The sequence below is a fragment of the Etheostoma cragini genome, chromosome 21 (assembly GCF_013103735.1).
Source record: "Etheostoma cragini isolate CJK2018 chromosome 21, CSU_Ecrag_1.0, whole genome shotgun sequence".
NCBI lineage: Eukaryota > Metazoa > Chordata > Actinopteri > Perciformes > Percidae > Etheostoma > Etheostoma cragini.
In genome coordinates this window covers 11,106,639-11,128,768 of record NC_048427.1, presented here as the reverse complement: position 1 = coordinate 11,128,768, position 22,130 = coordinate 11,106,639, and the positions used below count along the sequence as shown (strand labels likewise).

The 22,130-nt window shown below is 40.9% G+C and overlaps 1 protein-coding gene across 4 annotated transcripts; it reads left to right on the top strand.

Annotated features, from left to right (window-relative positions):
- The first annotated feature begins 400 nt into the window (after positions 1–400).
- LOC117936992 (liprin-alpha-3-like) lies at positions 401–21,616 on the top strand. 4 transcript variants are annotated; one of them, XM_034860591.1, is made up of 32 exons: positions 404–676; positions 4,446–5,235; positions 7,755–7,856; positions 8,254–8,418; positions 9,610–9,684; positions 9,792–9,851; positions 10,081–10,209; positions 10,990–11,082; positions 11,502–11,554; positions 12,101–12,194; positions 12,375–12,509; positions 12,784–12,867; positions 12,980–13,111; positions 13,201–13,263; positions 13,496–13,575; positions 13,902–14,088; positions 14,184–14,374; positions 14,510–14,753; positions 14,859–14,995; positions 15,111–15,259; positions 15,388–15,484; positions 15,767–15,848; positions 16,078–16,278; positions 16,383–16,445; positions 16,922–16,948; positions 17,603–17,778; positions 17,899–17,996; positions 18,096–18,271; positions 18,437–18,505; positions 18,975–19,137; positions 20,751–20,810; positions 20,936–21,616. In XM_034860591.1, the coding sequence occupies exons 2-31, from the start codon at positions 4,900–4,902 to the stop codon at positions 20,792–20,794; spliced, it is 3,705 nt and encodes a 1,234-aa protein (XP_034716482.1). In that variant the 5' UTR covers positions 404–676; positions 4,446–4,899; the 3' UTR covers positions 20,795–20,810; positions 20,936–21,616. The 4 variants fall into 4 exon arrangements, with proteins under 4 accessions (XP_034716484.1, XP_034716483.1, XP_034716482.1 ...); XM_034860590.1 differs by having other exon boundaries at positions 20,748–20,810; XM_034860592.1 differs by lacking the exon at positions 9,792–9,851 and having other exon boundaries at positions 403–676; positions 20,748–20,810.
- The last annotated feature ends 514 nt before the right edge of the window (positions 21,617–22,130 follow it).

Below are 22,130 nucleotides of genomic sequence, written 5' to 3'. Positions count from 1 at the left end.
ATTCATGTCTTGAACGGCATGCTTTAGAATTGGGAAAATATGACCCCAAAAACTGTGACTCATGGGAACAACTTCCATAAAAGAAATCCTGATAAAGTTTTATTATTGACATATTTGTGTACAGAATGAATCAGAATAATCGATACTAATTCCCACATGAGGTTTTTCTCATGGTCTGAAGTTGGGCCTACAAGCTTTGTTTTGCAGGAATACATTGCAGAAATTCTGCTTTATGATGTACAAAATAATTTGAATTTGAATGCATCATCGACTAGTTGCAGGTAAAATGTCTGTCAGTTAGTTAGTCTCTAATGTGCAAACACGCTGTATAAATAATCAGGTGTTTGATTGGCCTGCGAGTGCGCGTGAGTGCGTGGCGCGCGCGTAAATCACAGAGATGCGGAGAATGCTGAGAGAATGTTTCTTTAAGACCCATTACCTTCCAATCCGACAGAGGGGGAGTCAGTGGTAAGGTGGCGTATCGTCTCTCTCCGCGTGCCCCCTCCTCGCCGTTTACATGTGGAAAAAGAGAGAAAGAAAAAAAACACACAGCTACAGAAAGCTTTACTTCGGTTTTGGATGAGGGGCACGGACACCGATGCACGATCCGCTGGAATGGACCTAAGGAATATTTAACATCAAACAGGGATACTACAGGCTCCCAGCCATGACTGTGGTAAGGATGCAACTTCACACCGCCCCATTGCCACCCAGTTTCCATTATGAGGGAGAAGGATATCCATCGGAAGACGCGGAAGAGAAATATGCATGCACTAATGTAATGATAAATGCGTGTGTGTGACACCTAACATTGTGTTGTGAAGGATTGGGGGGGGGGGGTAGCCTGTGTGTGTGTGTGTGTGTGTGTGTGTGTGTGTGTGATTGTGTGTGTGTGTGTGTGTTTGTGTTTGTGTGTGTGTGTGTGTGTGTGTGAGAGAGAGAGAGGGGAGGGAGGGGGTACTATTTGAATAGCGGCAAATATTAGAGAGACTATGCAACGCTCGGCGCCTATGTCAGTGTCAGGCATTGACAGGTGTGTTGGCAGCACTCCGCACGATTTATTTAGGGCGCGCTTGCTCGCTCCCGTTTGCATACAGCTAGGTGAGGTGGTTAGCTACTTGAGAGAGAGAGAGAGAGAGAGAGAGAGAGAGAAAGAGAGAAATACGATACCACTGTATATTGGCCTACTATGTGTTGCTTGTTAATCATGGCTATGAGCGCTTTGCCGTTGGGAGCTTTGTAGTCAACCCTCGTAGCTCGTGTCCCTGCTGTCACTGGGTGCATGGACTTGCTCATAAGTCTATAATGTCTGGAGAGGGCAGGCCCCATTACTGAAAATGTGCGATGTGCTTTTTTTGCCATCCTCCTGACGTGATGCTTTCCACAGTCTCTGTCGATCTCTAAAGAAGAGATTCATCTTTCTCCCCTTTGCTCGAATGCATTTTAACACACGAAGAGCCAATTAGATATCCACTAGCCTACTAAGCTTTTTCACTATGAGAATGTAGATATGTGCGCGTGCGTGCTCTTGCGCGATCGTGCGCATAGCATCGAATGGTCTTTCCTCCATACATACAGAAATGGAGGTAGCCACAGCACAGACCTGCCATCTGGAGAGCCTCGTCATTTCCCCATTAGCCCAGTGTGCAGTGTGGATGCCAGCGCAAATAAAAGCGCGTTAATCCCGATCCTGGTGCTTTCATTCCCTCTGCCCAGTTGCCGACAATCACTTATCGATTCAATGAGGCGGGGGGGGGGGTCGCAATGTGCTCTGCTTTTTTATTGAAATGTAGAGTATGCATCCGGTATACGTGCATTATTACGCCGGGAAGGGGCTTTAACGTGTAACAGGATGTAAAAACGACCGCGGAGACCCTCTTTCTTTATTTCTAATTGTCGGCGGTTCTGGGAGCCTGCAGACCCATCTCCCCGCCCCAGTGTCTGATCCCGCTCTCTTACAAGCAAACACAAGGCTATGGCATTTTCCCTTTGACCATTTTTCGGAGGCAGAGAATATTTAGTAACATGATACTCAGCCTAATTGGGGGCCTTGTCCTAATTGGTTATGTAGCAACCAAATACTGCAAAGACAGTCTCTCTTCTCCAGGGTAGGCAGCTATTTAAGCAGGATTTTGTGGGCCTGTGTAGGATGATGATGGTGATGATGGTGATGATTAAGGCAATCATAATATGAAAACACCCACATGTGTGGACACGCACACACACTTGATCGATCTAATGTGGTCACAGTGACACAAGCACCCATTACACCAATGGATCCAATGCAGCCGCTTGCTAATGTAGCTGTACAGTAGCTCATTATAGAACCATGTTATCACCTGCCCATTGTTTTCAAGCTACCTCTCTCATTTCACAAATTTCTATGGCTGGAAGAATGAGGAGGAAAGTTCTCAATAATGCTCATAAAGCTGCAACGTTATGGCATGATAACGAGCGTCATTTTGATGCATCAGGTCCAGTAACCTCACAGCTGACACCTCAGTCAAAACTGCAGGCTGCCAAGTTATGTTTTGCCTGTACTGAATCAGGATACAACAAACGCTTCTGTTTTTCCAGCACAGAATATAGTGAACTATTACCGTACAACAGTCTGCTGTAATCACATTACCTTGTTTTCTGTTGCCCCTGCTGAGTTAATGAAGAGCTGCCGGATGAGCAATCATCCCAAGATAAGTTGTTGAAAGTTTTTCTCGCGGGCCACCCTGTACTTTAGCAGGAGAGGTATATCAGGTGTTTAAAGGTACATCTCAAACTCATTTCAGGAGGATATTTTGGGTAGTTTGGATAACAAAGTAGTGGTCAGAAGCTGTTGTAGTCTTTGCTCTACAACAACAACCCTTGGTAAAAAGCCTGAACAAGCATCAGAGATACTTGGCATAGTTTGATCAACAATTTTTTTAAATTGGCAAAAATGTGGCTCGTTTAGAGTCACCCAATGCTAAATATGTCCCACCAAAAATGTATTTTTCCATTTAAAAAGTTAATGATCCTGATAAGTATCTTTGGTCTTTGTAAAAGTTGGCAAAATATTAGCAAGTCATTGCTAATTTGAAGGCTGCATCTGGGTTAAACTCTCACCTATGATGATGCAGTACAGTGTTATGATTAATACTGTAGGGATCTACAGTGTGGCAGAGCCTTTAGTGTGGCAGAGCAGTTGGAAGCATTTCTTAAATTGGAACTCTTAAACTATATTTTAAGGAAATCCAGTCAATGCAAGTTCATTCTTGCATCAGTGATTATCCATTAGTGGAGCGGGGAAGGAAGGACGTTTTTTTAGTGGGACATACAATGAGCTTGCCAAGTACTCTAGCCAGCTCACCAGCATGAGGAGCTAATTTCGAGCTGTATCAGGCCTCCAGTTACTAGCAAGCAGTCCCCATTTTGGTTCCGTACGTCCATATATTAATAATAAGACCAATGGCAAGACCCGTTTTCACTGCTAAAGAGGCCTATGTGCTAACTATGTTTGATTCACAAAATGGATAATTTTGGTAGGACAAAGACATTTTGTATTGCGCTGCCCAGTTTCACTGACGTACAGAAGCCTGAATGGGGCACTAAATCAGTCCAAACCACTTAAAAGCATAAAGGCCAGTGCAAGCACCTGCTTATTGTAGGCTAGACATTAAAGGATAAGGTAGGAAAGAAGAGAGGGACATGACGCACTATAATAATGCTGATTGCCTAAATCCATATAATTTTGGCCCACAGTTTGCAGCATGAGATAGAGTCCTTATAAGTTAGAGTATGCATACAATTTACAACAAAACTAATTTGACAAAACATATTTGAATCACAGTCACATACTTAGTTTGTTAGAAAAACTGAGAATAAGAACAATTTTAAAATATTATCTTGCATTTATTATTAGGATTAGCATTTTAACTTTTCCAGTGGTGCTAAAGTCACTCTAAATTTGACCGAGATCACAGTGACTGATGCCTTAAAGCAACAGCTTATCATTTTGGGAAGTATGCTTTTTCACTTTCTCGCCATAAATTAGATGAGAAGATCAATACTACTTTTATATCTGTCTTTCAAACATACGGTAAAGTTACAGCCAGCTGTGGATTCGATTATTTTAGCATTAAAACAGAGAAAAAAATGGATTAAACAGGTGATGGTGGGCAAATTTTGTTTACCTTTGGTCTTATATTTAACGGACAGACACAAAAGTGGTATCGATCTTCTTGCTGACTCTCAGCAAGAAACCAAATTGTAAAGTGAAAGTGTATTGGCCAAAATGCTAAACTATTTCTTTACACAGAATGTCATGCAGCAAATAAATTAAACTGTAATAGTAAAATGTTTCTCTCTCTATGTTACTCAAATATTTTATCTCATTTAATAATATAATTTCTAATTTGTTATAGTGAAGTTTATTAAGGGGGATCTAATGCCATGCCTGCTCTTTTTTTCAGCTCTTACCCCTGGTGCTGTGAGGAGCTCTGTCTCGTGGACACAATTTAGGAGCATCGGCCCTCTTTTATCCCTTATTTCCCCATTACCCCTTCCCTTCCTCACCCTCCGTCAATCCCAGCCACCCACAGAACGGCTTACCCGTAGATACTCCTTCCTCTTGCATAACACAAGAACACATAAGCATTCTGATCACATACCATGCAGGTTGGGACTTTATGGGAAGACAAGTGAGCAAAGACGTAAAGAGCGTTGGAGAAAAAACATAAAGGCAATAAACAGAGAAAAATATGCAGACCAAAGGAATGATATTTTTGGAAAAGTAAAGATGTAAAGATTTATATTTTGTACATCCAACATTTAGTACAATCTTATAAAAAGGCAAAGACAGACATTTTGCATGCACAATCTCCATTTAGTTTTTCTTTATAAACTTGACACACACGCCACAATCTCATGATGATGTGCGAGGTGATGCCCACCATTTCTGAGGATGGGCGAAGTGGGACCGGTGGGGGCCCTGCCTCACCTGCCGGGGCCGGAGTCGGAGGGACCGGAGGTGTGATCGGAGGAGCAGGCTTCGGTGGGAGGGAGGCCAGAAGCGGTGGAGACGAAGGAGGCAGCACAGGGAACCTGGAGTCGTTAATGGTCAACATGCTGACTGAGAGGGAGAGGCTGCTGGAGAACCTGAGGGAGACACAGGATTGCCTGGGAACGGCCCAGCTCCGCCTCCGCGAACTCGGCCACGAAAAGGAGTCACTTCAGAGGCAGCTGTCAATCGCTCTGCCACAGGTACAACTGTGTGTATTTACAATCTGTGCATATGTGTATGGAGTAATCAGCCTTGTTTGAAAGGGAAAGTCTGTATTTTGGCTGATAGAAGTACGTTGAATACTCCTCCATGTGAGGTAACATGGTCTATCCTCTGTGATATCAGTGTTTAGTTATGTACAAGCGTGTTTTTCTTGGTGAAGCGAGCTTGAGACAGTAATCCTTTGCAGTGACAATTCATGCAGAGAAAGTGGATGTTAAATACTTCCCCCTCTGCATCTTCAGAGTTTTCCTTACTAATGTTGTTTCTAGTAATGAAGGGTTCATGTTCCTATCATCTTCTGGATGTTTAGTCTAAGATGTATCCGCACTTTTCCTCTTACGTGTGATCAGGTTTTATTTTATTGGCCATGTTGCTAGTGGATGATTAATGATGCTGGAAGCTAATCTGTTAATAGACTCATCTTAAGTTAAAGAAGACTTGATTTTCTTGGAATACTCTTTGGTTAACTGAAATTGCTTATTAACAATAACTGGAAATTGAAGATTTTATCCTACATTTCTAACACGAACAGCTTTCTCCTCTTTTGCAAGGACACATCCCAAACTCAGTTTGTGCAAACTGTGTTTACAGTATGTATAGTTTGCTGTCACATTTTCCTGTCTTGTCAGCGCTATATGCGAGGTCCCTTTGTGTTTTCGTCAGCTTCTGAAATGTGTCAGCACAAATTGACTGAATACAGTTCACTCAGATTCCTTGTGCACATGTTGCGCTTTTTGATAAATGTCATCTCAGACTCGACCGATCCTGTATTAGTACATTATCAAGAGTCATTGGCATTATTTCAAGTCAGAAATGTATTTTTTACTGAGATTTAAGTTTGATTAAAATGTGAAAGGAGACCGATAATGACTAGATGATTCCAAACTTGCACTGTGTGTGTTGAGTCGGCAGAGCTACTCTCAATATCATAACATGTGTTGTTTTTATTGTTACAAGAAGTGGATACACTCTTATAAAAACTTACGAAATCAAGTACAATAAAATTTGTTATGTTGCGCTCCAATTTTTCCTAAAATATTTGGTGCAAATTTACAAGACAATGACAAAACAACACCCCAACTAACATTTCATTATCACATCTGGAGCTAAATTCAGCAAGATTATCGAAAGAAATAAAAGTCAGCAACTATTATTTAAGTTATTTTCAAGCAAAAACGCATTTGCTGCATATCTTTGTCTTATGCGATAGTAAATAATAATAAAATATAGCAGAAAGAAAGCTATTGTTGTTAAAATATTGTTGTGCTTTTGGAGTGGTGGGTCCAACAAAGCAAGTCATTTGAAGCTGTTAACTTAGACTTTATGACTTTGACTAATGTTTGACATTATAATCACTAGTTACAGCCCTATATATCTCTCAGATGCTATTTCAACAAACAATTAAACCTTATAAACTCTATATTGTTAGTATTTGTCGATTTGAATGTACAGGTGTTTATGATATTGTGTACAAAACTTGTGAATTGTTATAAATTTGCAGATAACACATACCAGTCAAAAGCATTGGAAATTTGTCTTTCTTTTATATAACTAAGTTTCTTTGTACATTATAAAGCAGGGGTGCCGATTCATTGAACATATTAGAGTTCTATAGATTGAGATGAAATAGAAAAGAAAACAATAAGTACACAAGGTAGGCCAACCGAGAAGCTGACCCCTATCCAAACAAGAGCCAGTGGACCCACTGTGTCACCATCTGTAGACCTTTTGCTGTCTTTTTTTCTCCTCGATCCTTCGTGCAAACACAGATCCATTTCATGTGTCTACTTTCAACTGTTTTTCAATCATAAAGCAGGTAATCCTGACTGTAAACATCTGTTCATTATTTTTTTTCTCTGATGAACAGCAATTATAAGCTGAAGTTTGTGAAGGTGTTTCATGGAGACATAAAGAAATCCCTGACCATGGATGCTGTTTGTTAAGGAAAATCATGTAAGATACGCTCTCCTGTTTGCACTTTGCGTTTTAAGCCTTGTACAGGAGTTGCAAATGTATTCCCAGCGGTGTTGTAAATGAGTAGCGACGCTGTGTATTTGGGGGTCTCTCTTGTGCATCCCAGTGCGGAGCCATTGTGTAACAGTGTGATGTAATCCATCCATAAATGCAAGTTCACAGAGGAGGATAAGCGAGAGAAAGAGAGTGGTGGTAGGAAGTGTGTCAGTGATTTACGTGATTGTTAAGGTTTACATCATGTGAGTCTCGCTACATTCCTGGTCTCAGGTGTTCCACAATGTGTTTCTGGAGGACTTTGGTTATGCATATTTTTAGTGCTATATGTCCAGTTATATGTGCTGCGAGAAGCCAACTCTATTTCATTTTCAGAGTCGCTAGATTTGTCAGGCTTGAATTATTATTAGTTCCTTTAAACTCTTATCGCAACTCAAGCGGGTGAACAGAGACCATTTCCATTATATTAAAACTATACATTTAAACAGTGTATTTTCTTTGCCCCTGAAAACAGCTTGTTGTTCCACAGGAGTTTGCTGTGTTGACTAAAGACCTGAACGTTTGCCGGGAGCAGCTTCTGGAGAGGGAGGAGGAGATTGCTGAGCTCAAGGCGGAGAGAAACAACACACGTGTAAGATGTTTAGCGGCCATTTTGCTTATTAGCACTGTAACAGCCTCTGTGTTATCTTCCTCACCCATTGTGGGCGTGACACTGTTTCATTTGCTTCTGGGTCATTTTCCTCCTTCTCTTCCTCTTTCTCCTCTACATTTTCTCTTTGTGACTCCTTTTGGGTCTGTTTCTGCTCCTTATCTCTCCCACTCACTCCTTCATTTCTGCTACCTGGTGCTCTTCTCTCCACCCAATTCCATCTCATTGTCACTCTTAAAACCCTTCACTCCTCTGCCCCTCTCTGAACATTCCATGTCTCTGTCCCTGTATGTCAAACTCCCTTACTCTCTGCATTCACCTTCATTCTTCTGCCACCTCCCCGTCTCGTTCCCCTTCAACCCACTCACTCACACTTTAGTTGTTGCTGGAACACCTCGAGTGCCTGGTGTCTCGCCATGAGCGCAGTCTTAGGATGACGGTGGTGAAAAGACAAGCTCAGTCCCCAGCGGGGGTCTCCAGTGAGGTGGAGGTCCTTAAGGCCCTCAAGTCTCTGTTTGAGCATCACAAGGCTTTGGATGAGAAGGTGGGTCAAACTGTTGTCTTTTGCATGGTAAATAGGGCCTGCATTGTTCAAACTGCTGAAAGTGAAAAAATTTAAATCCTTTCTCAATGACACTCTACCTTAAAATAGCGATGATCCATATGTTTGAGTTAACAACAGATCCAATGTTTTCGGGCGCAGGCAGCCGCTTTACTTTTACTCTATGCTAAGATAGCTGATCTATCACCAAATGGCAAACAGACAATTTGGGAGTTAGCTGGGGAACATAGTGGAGCATTGAACAGCTAAGGAGCCAAATATTTCTCTAAAGACATGGTAAAGATAAAAAGAGAGCCAAAAGGAGAGTGAATATTGGACTTACATTCATCAGGTGACCAGAAACAAATGTTAAATTTATGCTAATGTTGCTAATGTTAAGGAAAAACTGTTGATACAATATATTTTGACTTAGAAATATTATTAAATTTAAGAGAACTCCAAATGAGTCTGTAGTCTGTTAGTGTAATAGCAGGGCTGGACTATGCATTTATGCAAGTGCTGTAGGCTACTTAAGTTCAATTTAGACATAGCCTCGTCTACCTAATAACATATTTACTTACTTACTTACCTACTTACTTACTTACTCACTTTATGCTTCTTTATAGTCTACTTCTACACCATTACAATTTATTTGATACTTAAAGTTACTTGTTCAACATTAGTTATGGTGACATAATGATATATTGTATAAATAAATAATAGTACAAATCCGAATAGGATAATTTTAGCTCACAAGATGCAGCTGTTGCTTTCTTATAAAGCGTAAATCCATTTTCCATTCCTTCTCTGAGCATTCATATGATCATGTGCTGCTCTAAAATGTTCTTCCCACACTTCACTGCAAGTAGGAGTAAGTTTAATGATGAATTATTTTTTTACTTTTACTGAAAAAGTTGCCACTGGTGTGGGGTTTTGAATGGCAATGCAGTGCACAGAAATACCTAACGTACCTTTTGTCAAAAAATTCTGGAGGGATGTCCTTGTTTTGGCCTCTTATGAACTGTTTAATTGGCTCCATCGCCTTGTAACTTGCTCTTTCTATCAAGCTTATCAGAAAGGTCAAGATGTAGTTACTTTAGGAAAGTAAAAGACCAAAACATTTTAAGCAATACAAATGCAGCTTGAATCCTAACTTGTGAACTCCATGATGATCGGTCATTGCATACCCCACAGGTTCGAGAGAGGCTCCGTGTGGCCCTCGAGAGGGTGTCTGTGTTAGAAGACCAACTTGCAGCATCTTCTCAAGAGGTAAAGTCCAATGCAAATGATTTTTTGCATTTTTAGGATGATTTAGCTCAGTGCCTACAAAAAGCATTTATTTGTATTGTCTATCCATTTTGTCTCCCCCTTTCCAGGTAATCTCTTTAAGAGACCAAATTAAAAGACGTCAACAAGGGGTGGACGTCGGGAAAGATGTAAGGGAGGGTTTTATGCATGTTGGTTCCAGTTGTTTTTGTGTATGTGTTAGCGTCCAGAAAGTCTGTAGAAAAGTAGATGTTTGGGTACCATGGTGTGTCAGTGTGATTTTAACTCCAGATCTTACCTTATTGACATGTAATTTACTTGAGCTACCACCTCAACTGATTAGCTGGTTATTTTTCGTCATCACTCTCATTTTGTTTTTCTATATTGCCATTATTCCAGCGACTTCCCAATGGTCCCTCCACTGGCCTGGAAGATAGCGAGCTGGAGAGACAGCGAGAAGGAGAGATAGAGCGGCAGAGAGCTGAACTCTCCCAGCTGAGAGAGAGGCTGGCCCTCATGTGTCGGCAAGTAAGTGTGTGTTTCTGTTTATCTGCCATGGTGAAGACAAATATGACATTTGTGCAAAGTGGGGACATTTTCAATTATTTAAGTGGATATTTGGTGTTTGCATGCAGTATTATGGTTAAATTTGAAATCTAGGCCAAAATGTTCCAGTTAATACATATTAAACCCAATCATGCTAAGCTTAACTAACTGGCTGCTGGCTGAAGACTAGATCAAGACAATAAGCATATCTGAACTTTAACTGCATTTGTTTTATTAAGTTTATGTAATAAACACTGGCTCACCGGTAAGAAGAGCCAAAGGTTACCAACAGAATATCCTAAGAGGGAGGGGATCTATGTTTGGTACATCTACTGGTCTCCCTCTTCCCTCTTGTGGCGAGTTAGACTATTGCAGCTGCTTTGAAAAGCCCTAATTATACTGCTAAATGTACAATAAAACGACATTTGAATTTTTATCACATACATACTTTATGTACCACTATCCAAACACTGTCAGACATGTGTAATGGGCCTTAGTATAAGCATTTAGGTGAAGATACCTAACTTACAAACTGTTGGGCAGTCTAGTCCCAGGATGAAAGGATTTAAGAGAAAACTGAAGAGAAGCACATTCTGTCTGTAGTTTACTGCGTGTTGTGTTTAATGCGTCAGACTCTCAGCATACAAACATTTGTAATGAATCACTTGTAGTGTCTACTTACACTTAGTTTTGTAGCAGTTAACGCTGACTCACGTAGGTTCAATCTGTGTCATCTTGTGTCCCTTTGTGGCGTCACCTCAGGTTGGGGAAATAGAGGAACAGCTTGCGGCCGCCAGGAGGGAGGTGACGAAGTCGGAGGAGGCCAATCAGAAGCTCCAAAGGGAAGTGAAAGAGGTCTGTAGGGCCAAGCTGTCTCTTTTCAGCCAAGACCCTGATTTCCCTATGATTCCCGGGACTCTATAATTATTTAACACAATGGGCATATGTTGGAGAAGTAGTATTATGCATTAATTTGAAAGGGTATTGAGATAGATAGTACATAAGAGAAATTATTGCCGAAATTATTGAAAATTGCTTATTGTGTTCCTGCAGCTACGGAAGTCTAACATTAATGCAGAAAGAATTTTAGACTTCTACAGTATAACAATTTACTGCTTACTGTATACAGGCCACTCACACATTCAAATGTTCTCCTCCTGTTTCTATTGCCATTAGTTATGACATAATTCTGTAATAGGAAGTATATCTAATGTTTATCTTGAAATCCTTAACTGCACGTCATTTTTTCCATGATACATTTTTGCTTCCTCTAGGCCCTTTGCCAAAGGGAGGACATGGAGGAAAGGATTACAACACTAGAACGCAGGTAACAGTTGCTGTGTTTGAGTAATCTATTCTGAGTTTTAGGGAGGAGTCACTCCTTTTTTTTCTTTAATAGTTTAATACATCAGCTGTAAAGAACATAGAAGAAGGAACTTATTTTTCACCTGTTGGCTAGAAATGTGTTGCAAAGGTGTCCTGACACCTCTTCATACAGTCTAAAGATGATTTACATAAGAACCTTTAAATTACATACACCCCCAACAACCTCCACCAAAAAGGGTTGGGCAGCTTCTATGTTGCAAAGGGGCAGAAAAGTCTGCAATTCACTTGCTAATGTTTTCAAAACTAAATGATGTGAGCATAGAGTAATTAATTAAAGCAACTCAAATGAGCATTTTAACACTTTTGATCAACTCAGTGCTTCTTCATCTGAATTTTGGCAGTTTGACAGTTAGAGGACATGGTGTGGTGGTACTTTAATGAATGGAATTGCCAGTAGAAATTAGACCCTTGCATAAAATCTCAAATATCATGCTATGTTGGCCGAAAACTTCAGCTCTAATTGTTGGTGTATTGGTGTTAAATGCAGGTACCTCAGCGCGCAGAGGGAGGCAACTTCGCTCCATGATATCAAAGACAAGCTGGAAAATGAGCTGGCCAGCAAGGAATCACTGCACAGACAGGTAAGGAGTGGTTCAAATAATACAGTATCCAGCTACATTCAGAATAAAATGGTCAGAAAATAGTGTAAAAATGTATGCAAGTGTCATTATCTCTAGCAATGATATTAGGTGCAAGACTCATTTTTGAACTGATATTCAGTCACAGGTACTGTACATGTGTGTTTTGGTCTGTGTTTCCAGAGTGAAGAGAAGAACAGACAGCTACAGGAACGTTTAGATGAAGCCAAGCAGAAGCTGCAGCAGACCCTACAGAGGGCAGAGACGCTGCCTGAGATCGAGGCCCAGCTCGCCCAAAGGGTTGCTGCTCTCAACAAGGTACTTTGAGTCCGGCACAATCACTTGTTGTACCCGACTGACCAGACCACCTGCCACTCAGATTCAGTCCTGGTAGTTACATTTAAAGGTTGGGTTATTTTAGTGTTGCGTTAACACTGTATGTACGCTTTCATAGCTTCCATCGGTTAATCAAAGAATCGGATAATCATGTGCCACGTTTGAGCAAAAATGTATTTGGATCTATTTTTAGTAAATGAATGCATCAGCTACAGGCTTGAATGAGCATCCGGAAATTATGTTACTTCTAATTTAGGCAGAGGAGCGGCATGGAAACTTTGAGGAGCGACTACGGCAAATGGAAGCTCAACTTGAGGAGAAGAACCAAGAGCTGCAGAGGGTAAAATCTTATTTTTCTGCTTGGCTATATTTCCTAATTTAAGCTAATTTGAAGTTTGTTGTCCACTTTTTTTTTTATCTTGAGCACCTCTCTTATTGCTGTGTTATTCTAGGCGAGGCAGAGGGAGAAGATGAACGATGAACACAACAAACGCCTCTCAGATACAGTGGACAAGCTTCTGTCTGAGTCCAATGAGAGACTACAGCTCCACCTCAAAGAGAGGATGGCGGCACTAGAGGAGAAGGTAACAAGAAGACTAATTAGTCTTGCAGAGTATTTTGCAATATAATGGAAAATAAGCAAAAGTAAATATTCCTTCTTCTGCTCTGCTAGAATGCTCTTTCAGAGGAACTGTCCAATATGAAGAAAATCCAGGATGATCTTATAGCTAATAAGGTATTCACTTTTTCAGCAATGTTATCAGTTTATTCTTATATTCTGTGTGTGAGAGGTCAAGGGTGTTAATCATCTTGTGCATGATCCAGTTTTCAACAGCACTGTTTTTGCAGAATATGACCTTTAATTCTTAAATATCCAAATCTTTCCAAGAATTCTACTTATCCCAACAAACAAGAGACGCGATGTTTAACAAATACTCCTTCATTGGGTTGTTTCCTCTGTGCTTTAGGAGCAGCTCCTTGCTGAGTTGGAGCGAATCCAGCTGGAGCTGGATCAACTGAGAGGCAGGCCTGGCTCCTCTTATTCCAGGTTAGGCACAATGAACCTTAAAGGGAATTTATTTATAAAATGTGTCCTACATTTTGTAAATGCCCAAATAAAAACAAAGTCTCCCAAGGGATACTATATATATGCAAAGCCCTTTCTGAGCACACAGTTATGTTTACTCGCTTGTTTAGTTGTAATGAACTTCCACTAAAATCTATTTTAAAAGTATTTATTCCTACTGTACCTAGAGGGTGTTGTTTTTGCCAACAAGTATTTAAATTACACACATACAGTACACAGACTTGACCTGTTTATATTTTGTATTCAAATGGACACAACTATTTTAATGCATTTCTTTCTCAACATAGAGCGGGCAGCGTGAGCTCCCTTCCCTCCACCCTTTTTCGACGATCTCTTCCAGGGAGCTCCTCTGAGCTGCGGTATCCCCAGGGTGGAGGCTCACTACCGTCCGGCTACAGCAACTCCTCTAGCGGGGTGGTGGTCAGGCGCACACACCGAGGCCGGTGGGGGGCACCTAGAGACGACAGTAACAAGGTATTGATCTCACACTAAGACAATAATGATGAGGATAATGACAATATAATTTGTTATTAGGATTATCAATTTTCTGCGTTTTTCCTTATTTCCAGTATGGAGAGTGGGACAGCGGCACCATGCTTGGTCACGGCTTTGAGGGTGGGGAGGGTGGCTGCTCTGACGACGAGGACGACAGGGAGACTCTGTTTGGGTCGGAGCTCCTCTCTCCCAGCGGACAGACAGATGTACAGACTTTAGCCATCATGCTACAGGAGCAACTGGAGGCCATCAATAAAGAGATAAAGTGAGTATCATGTCTATTCAGTTAGCCTTTTATGAGACTAATTTGAGATCTTAATGCCATTTGGGCAACCAATATTTTAGCTTACTTTCAAAAAGATGCTTTCTAAAACCCTGAGATGCTCTCATCTCCTCCCAGGCTGATTCAGGAGGAAAAGGAGAGCACAGAGCTGAGGGCAGAAGAGATCGAGAGCAGAGTCAGCAGCGTGGCCCTTGATGCCCCACCTATTCCACCCTCCTCGCTGGGAGGACGGGACAGCGTTGGCAGGGGTTACATGACTCCCTCCATCACCTCCTCCACGTTGGCGTCTCCCTCACCACCTAGTTCTGGACATTCCACCCCCCGCCTGCCACATTCCCCTGCTAGGGAGACCGACAGACAGGTACTGTGTTAAAGTTGTGATATAGCTCAAGCTAAAAATGTGCTTTAAATGAGGATAATTTAAGAAGATGCTGTGTAAATTCACCCAACTCTTTCCATCTTGCAGAATAGCAAAGATGGTGAAGAATGCAGAGCACTTGCCCTGATTGACTCCAACCCTCCTGTCCCTCGAGCCCTGCGACTGGACCGAATGACACACACTCACCCCGGGGCAGGCCTCGATGACCTCCGTGAATTTCGCAGGTACTCCCTGTGAAGGTTTACTCATGAATACTTTATTTGGCTAACAAGCTAGCCCTGATATACGCTCATTGTCCATGCGGATGTCACTTTCTGTTTTTCCTTCCTCTGTCCTCAGTCTCTCTGCTGACGGTTCCACCACTGCTAGCCAGGATTCCCTCCACAAAGCCAGCAAAAAGAAAAGCATCAAGTCGTCTATCGGTCGACTCTTTGGCAAAAAGGAAAAGGGGAGGATCGGTGCATCCGGGCGGGAGTCTGCCTCACTGGGTCTGTGAACAGATTGGCAACTAACGCCATTTTGTTATATAACTCACAAATATATCTGTTTACAATAAGAGAATCATCATCATTGACACTAATACATGAAGTAATTATTTTAACCTAAACCTTCCCAGCCTCCACACCCTCTGATGATCTGGGTTCAGCTGACCCGTTAGGCCTGGCTAAACTTGGGACTGGAACAGTTGAGAAAGACCGCCGCAGCAAAAAGAAGTGAGATCCTTCATCTTTCCACGCACTTCTCCACAATTCACACATTTTTTAACCCTCCTGTAGTCAGGTGCTGGTTGGTAGAGCATGACACTAAGCATACCTGGACTTGTTATCCCTGGTGCCAATCATTTCAAAAGATATACCCTTGTGGTGCTGCAAGGTGATAATATCATGGTATTTAACATCTCAAGTTCAGTGTGATTTTCTATTTTTAAAGGAGACAGTGGTAAAGTGATTGAAAAGTATCTTTGCTAAACGTCTGTTTTCCATTCTCCTTGCCAGACACGACCTGTTAGAGGAAGCCTGTCGCCAGGGTCTGCCTTTCGCCTCATGGGATGGCCCGACTGTTGTTACGTGGCTTGAGGTACCTCATGACACCCTATCATTAATGCGTTTTTGTAGATAGATAGATAAATCTATTCAGTAATCTTCACTAGGATAAATCTAAGGGTTGTGGTTACTTTCAATAATAATATTAATAATATATTAATAATAGGGTCATGTTAGGGCTCCGCAGTCTGTTTGCAACAAATACAAAAGTGACACATTTTTATCTTGAGTATCATCATTCAGTCTTCTCTCTGTTCATCCAGCTGTGGGTAGGGATGCCAGCATGGTATGTGGCGGCGTGCCGTGCCAACGTGAAGAGTGGCGCCATTATGGCAAATCTGTCGGACACGGAGATCCAGAGGGAGATCGGCATCAGCAACCCTCTACACCGACTCAAACTCCGCCTAGCCATCCAGGAAATGGTCTCCCTCACTAGTCCGTCTGCACCTGCAAGCACTCGCTCTGTAAGCGCACAAGTCACTTGTTCACACAGCTGGGACATTCACAAATCCACACACCCATGTCAAGGAAGAAGACTGATGTTGCAATTTGTTTACTCTCATTACAGTCAACCAGTAATATTTGGATGACACACGCTGAGATGGAGTCTCTCACTGCTGCCACCAAGCCAGTAAGAATATTACATTTCATATCAAATCTAAAAAGAATTAAATATTTTAGCATATTGCTTTGTTTTACGTTTATAGATCTTGGACTCAGACAGTTCTGATAAAAACACTTTTACAGTATTTTCTGTATTTAGGCATGTAACATCATGACTTGTTTATATTACTAAAGGTCTCACATTGATGAGTTTTTTTCCTTTTTCTTTGTTTCTGATTAGGCATGTTTGGCTACACCTTCCCCTTACTATTCCCTCAAAATCTGTTTTGATGTAGTGTTTTTCCAACTAATTCTCACGCACTAACAAAACATTTCCTCCCTTTGCCTTCCCTCTCTTCTTCTCCATTCTGTCCTGACTCTGATTCACCATAACACACACACACACACACACAAACACACTCCCCCACACCCTGGTGATCTTTCCCTCTCTTTGCAACTCTCCGTCCCTTTTCTCTTTCGTTTCTTCTCTGCCTGAAACACAAGGAGCAGAAGGAGTTCAGCTGGGACCAGGTGAGTTTCTGACAGTATACAAATGATCATCATAATATGCTGTATTCATCTAAGCCTTAACATATAAATATACAGACTAAATTGTCTTTAACCACAAACATAACTTACTGAGTATTTATTTATTTTCCTTACACTGATAAAAACTGGCAAATTGTGTGTTCCTCATGTAAGCTGTTAATTATGAAGAGCCAAGGGTTGCACACTTCAGCTGAACCTGTTTTCTGTCAGCTGAAGGTACAACTGTCCTTCGTCAGATGGTTTAAGACATAATGAAAGCCAAATGGGACAACTAACTTATTGTTATTAGTTATAAACCTTTATATTATATGATTAATTAGTAAATTATTGATTAACAATACATTAATAAAGTCATTAGAGACAGCTCATAAAGCCTTTGTAAAGGGAGCATTTTTAGAAAGAGACACTTATCTATCATGACTCCAAATTCCAGTCTACCCTAATTAAACTCAGTATAGAAATCATAGACATCCCAGAATTCCCATGTTTCCTGTTACCTGTGATGCCTCATTGGCACAACTGAGGGATCCTTTGCATGATTGCTTGCTGGCCCGCAGTGTATACAGTAAGGAGAGACAGCTGAAGACTTGGTGTTTTCTTGACTCTACTCACCCCCCTCTCAACTCTATCCTCCAGATCCTGGCCTATGGAGACATGAACCACGAGTGGGTGGGAAACGAATGGCTGCCCAGCCTGGGTCTTCCTCAATACCGCTCCTACTTCATGGAGTCACTGGTGGATGCCAGAATGCTTGATCACCTCACCAAGAAAGAACTGAGGGGCCAGCTGAAGATGGTGGACAGTTTCCACAGGTGTGAAAGTCCGCCTTTCATACAAATTATCTCTCTACTTATTCTTTGCACTCTCTTTGTTAGCGTATATACCTGCCGGCTTTTATAACAATTAAAGCAATGTGTCTTTTTCACTTACAGGGTGAGTCTTCACTATGGTATCATGTGTTTGAAGCGCTTGAACTATGATAGAAAGGAGCTGGAGAGGAGGAGGGATGAGAGTCAACACCATAATCTAGGTGAGGCCTGTCTTCTGTTCGAACATGATATCAGAGCATTTACAAAACGTATTGGTCTATAGTGATATGGTGATAACTGCCTTTTTGTGTCCTCCACAGATGTAATGGTGTGGTCCAATGAGCGAGTGATGTGTTGGGTGCAGGCTATCGGTCTGAAAGAGTTTGCCGACAACCTTTTAGAAAGCGGGGTGCACGGGGCCCTCCTGGCGCTAGATGACACCTTTGACTACACTGACTTGGCCCTCCTCCTCCAGATACCAAATCAAAACACACAGGTACTCCACAGCGCACCACCTTTATCGTCAACTTGTACTCACAACTGTTGTCAGAAATTCTCATTGCCACACCTTCTGTTTTCCTAATGCCAAAATAATCCTAATCTTTAACTCTTAAATTATCTTAATTATGATCTTAAAACTATGTTTGTCTATCTTTCTCAGGCGAGGCAGCTCTTAGAGAAGGAGTACAATGGTCTCATCTCCATGGGAACAGAGAGGAGGCCAGATGAGGTAGGACACAGCCAACTGTCCGTAAAAAATCTATCAAAATAATCACTCCTGCCAGGAGAGGCATATGTGTTGATTGTAACCAGTTTGTAACCATCCAAACCTTTCAATGTTTGTCCTTTGTTTAACATGTGTCATTACAGGATAAGTTCCTAGAGTGGTAAAATAGCAGACTGAAATATTGATCTTCCTTATAAAGAGAGCCTTTATGGCATCAGTGCATGTAACACTGCATGGCAAATTGTTGGCATGCCAGAGAGGTTCAGCTGTGTTTACGCCAGCCTTAATTGCTTAGTTACAGCTTGTAGGACTAAAAACAACTGCAACTGTTGTATACTGTCACAACAAAACCTGCATTGTCAAATACTACTTTGTTAAACCGCACTAATGCATAATGAATAAGACCCTGAAATAGATATCTGTGCTGTTATTTTTAATCACTGGCGTTTCATGGTCTTCATGGTCTCTACAGGACGGCACAAAAACATTTACACGGTCACCATCATGGAGGAAGATGTTCCGAGAGAAGGACCTCCGCGGCGTGACCTCTGACTCCTCGGAAACATTACCTGCCAACTTCCGTGCCTCCGCCATCTCGACCCCCTCCGTCACCCTGAGAAAAGTTCAGAGCGAAGGTGAGAAGACGCAGCTCACAGCGGCTGAATTAACATGAAAGCAGCACTGCCTGGATCAGGCATTACACAGGGGTTTCTTCATGTTAAAACATTTGTAAGAAAAACAGCAATGTGCATTTATGCAGAAGTGTTAAACCAATGATACCGTGTATATTAACAAATTATTGCAAATATACCTAAAGTAAAATGTGGTATACAGAAACACAGCAGAATATAACACTACATGTATATTTGTGTTACTATAGGCTGACTTTTTTTGTTTATTTACACTTCAATTCACAGGTGAAAATAGTGACCAAGATGGTCATTGAAATATGGAGGTTTAGCTGCTCTTTGATTGGTCAGGGGTCTCCGAAGCCAAGGACAAAAGCATTTGATGAGTTAAAAGCTGATATTGTGACGTAGAAATAAAATAGGTTCTATTGGACAAAAAAGAGAGTGAGTCGCTCCAGTGTGCAAATCAGTGGTGACTCTATCACTTATCAACCAGCCATATAGGGTTAGGTCATTTACCTACCTATAACCATTTTTCAAACAATGTGTTTTCTACTTCCTTTCTTCCAGGCTGCCATAGTGGTTTCACTCAGTACCTGAAATACAGCATTTACAAATTTAAAAATGGTGTTATGTAAATTATCAGCGTAAACATGTTCTGGTTGTGTTATCATAGTCTGGTAGGAGTTGACAGAAAAGACAACATAAAAACATGAGTATTGTGAAAGGTATAGCGTGGATTTGGAGCTATTTTATGTCTTTCAGCAATAAAATAGCTATAGGTGTAGATATAGGGAAATAAAGGAAATTTAGAAAACCTATTTTACATATTTTCAAATGCCCACTGAACAACAGACTGATGGAGTTTTGGTTGTTTCAGTAACATGTCAGGAAGATGTAAACAGACGTGTAAATACAAGGAAAGTGTCAATGACATAGTGGGTTGACACAAAGGATGGAAAACATTATTTTTTAACAAATAGAACTTCTTTGGGTTTACACAGTATGCTTATTTGCTTTGTTGCCTAACAGGGTAAATATTAAGACGCCACCTATAGCTGGATATCTTAGCAGAAAAATTGGAAATGGGGAAACAGTAAGCTGTGTTAGCTCACTAATTAACCTTTCATGAGGTGTTGGTAGGCAGATTTTGTTGCCTTTGGAGCAAGGCTACAGTAGCTTTTTACCTCTGTTTCTAGTTTATGTGTCAAGCTAAGCTAACATATTTACAGTAGGGACAATCAGAAAGCAAATACGTGTATTTCCCATGATGTCAAATTATTTCTTTAAAGTTGAAGCAGCAGGATTTCAATTTTTTCAGGTTCAAATGTAGAGGAGCATTATTTACATTTGGCCTTTCAGAAGCAAATACCAACACTATTCCCCACAATAGTAAGAACGACAGAAGCCTCTTGGAATCAATACCATAGTTAATGATGATTTTGATTCAATTTTCACATTAGTGGTTTTTGGAATCCCGTGTTTGCTCCATTATAATCCGAACAGAAAATCTACTAAAAACTGTTTTATTTCGTATGTTCCAGTATGAAGAACCGCACTGATTTAGGACTGCTTGTCTCATAGTTTCAATTACTAATTCCCCTCTTCTCTGCCAGTAGGTCCAAGAGGAGAGTCAGGCTCCGTGAGAACATATTCCTGCTAAAAGATAAGCACACCAGGTAAGAAAAAGCAACCTCACAGACGATTGCATCTGTAGCTAAATATAGCTTGTGTGAACGCCAAATCAAACGTCTCATCTCAGCAAGAGCTTTCACAATTGTGTGTGTTTTTTTCCATTATGTAGAACCCCACCTCTATCCTAGCCCAAGGGGAAAAACACATTTTGAAGAAAAAACCCTAAGGAAAAATGGACACTAGAAGATGACCAACATCCTTTGAGCAAAGTGTTGAAGAATTAAAGACACTGCGTGAATGATTTCTGAAAAGATGAGAAAATGAGTGAATGTCTGTTTATCCATCTCTCTCTCTCTCTCTCTCTCTCTCTCTTTCTCTCTCTCTCTTTCTCTCTCGCTCTCTCTCTCTCTCTCTCGCTCTCTCACCCGACCTTGATCCATAGTTGTGGCATGATACTGTTTGATTCTGTAGAAAGTGGCCTGTAGAAAGTGTCCATTGCCTATTGTGACTACATCTTCTGTTTTTGAGTGTGAGATGGCAGTATTGACACATTGAATTCATAGTTTATAAAATTTGAAACTGCATTCCGGTTCCGATTAAGAGAAAGATACCCTGTCACACATCCTTTCAGGTGATCATACTATGATATAGAACATATTCTGGCTAGTAACACAACAATACAGTAGAGTTTTGGGAGAGGGAGGTTCAAAAGAAGAATATGGGTGTACACACAGGAAATAAAATGTATGTTCTTAAGCCATAACAGACATGAGATGCACAAATGTGAATAGGACAGACAATGGGACAATTAGCAAAGTGCTTTATGACTAAATCCTGTTCAAAGTGGGGATAAAAGAGTTAAGCATTTGTGTTAATATGCATGCCAAAATAAACTATTTTAGAGTGATCGTCATGATATCAATCATCTAAAGATGTGAAAGCTTGGGTCAGGACTTTGTAAAATGTGTGTATTTTATTTGTATGATTTTTTTAATGATAAATGCTACTGTATGTATGTACAGTATGTACTGTATGTGTGTGTGTATTTAACTGTATGTTCATTTCATATTTAGTTTTAAGACTGACTGTAATTTGATTTTAGGTTGAAAAAGGAAATATGTTTTAAATTATGGACATTTAAGATATGCTACTTGTATGTGTACATTTTGAAAAAACAAATTGTGTTATGATTTACATTCATTATATTGGAGAGTAGTGATGATAATTGACTATAATATGATAATGATTGTAAAAGCTGTAATTAAAAAACATACCTGTTAAAGGCTACTGAAGGAGTTATTTGGAGCTTCCCCTCCACACTGACAGAAGATCACAGGTAAGAGGCTGTAACGGGCCAGGATGGA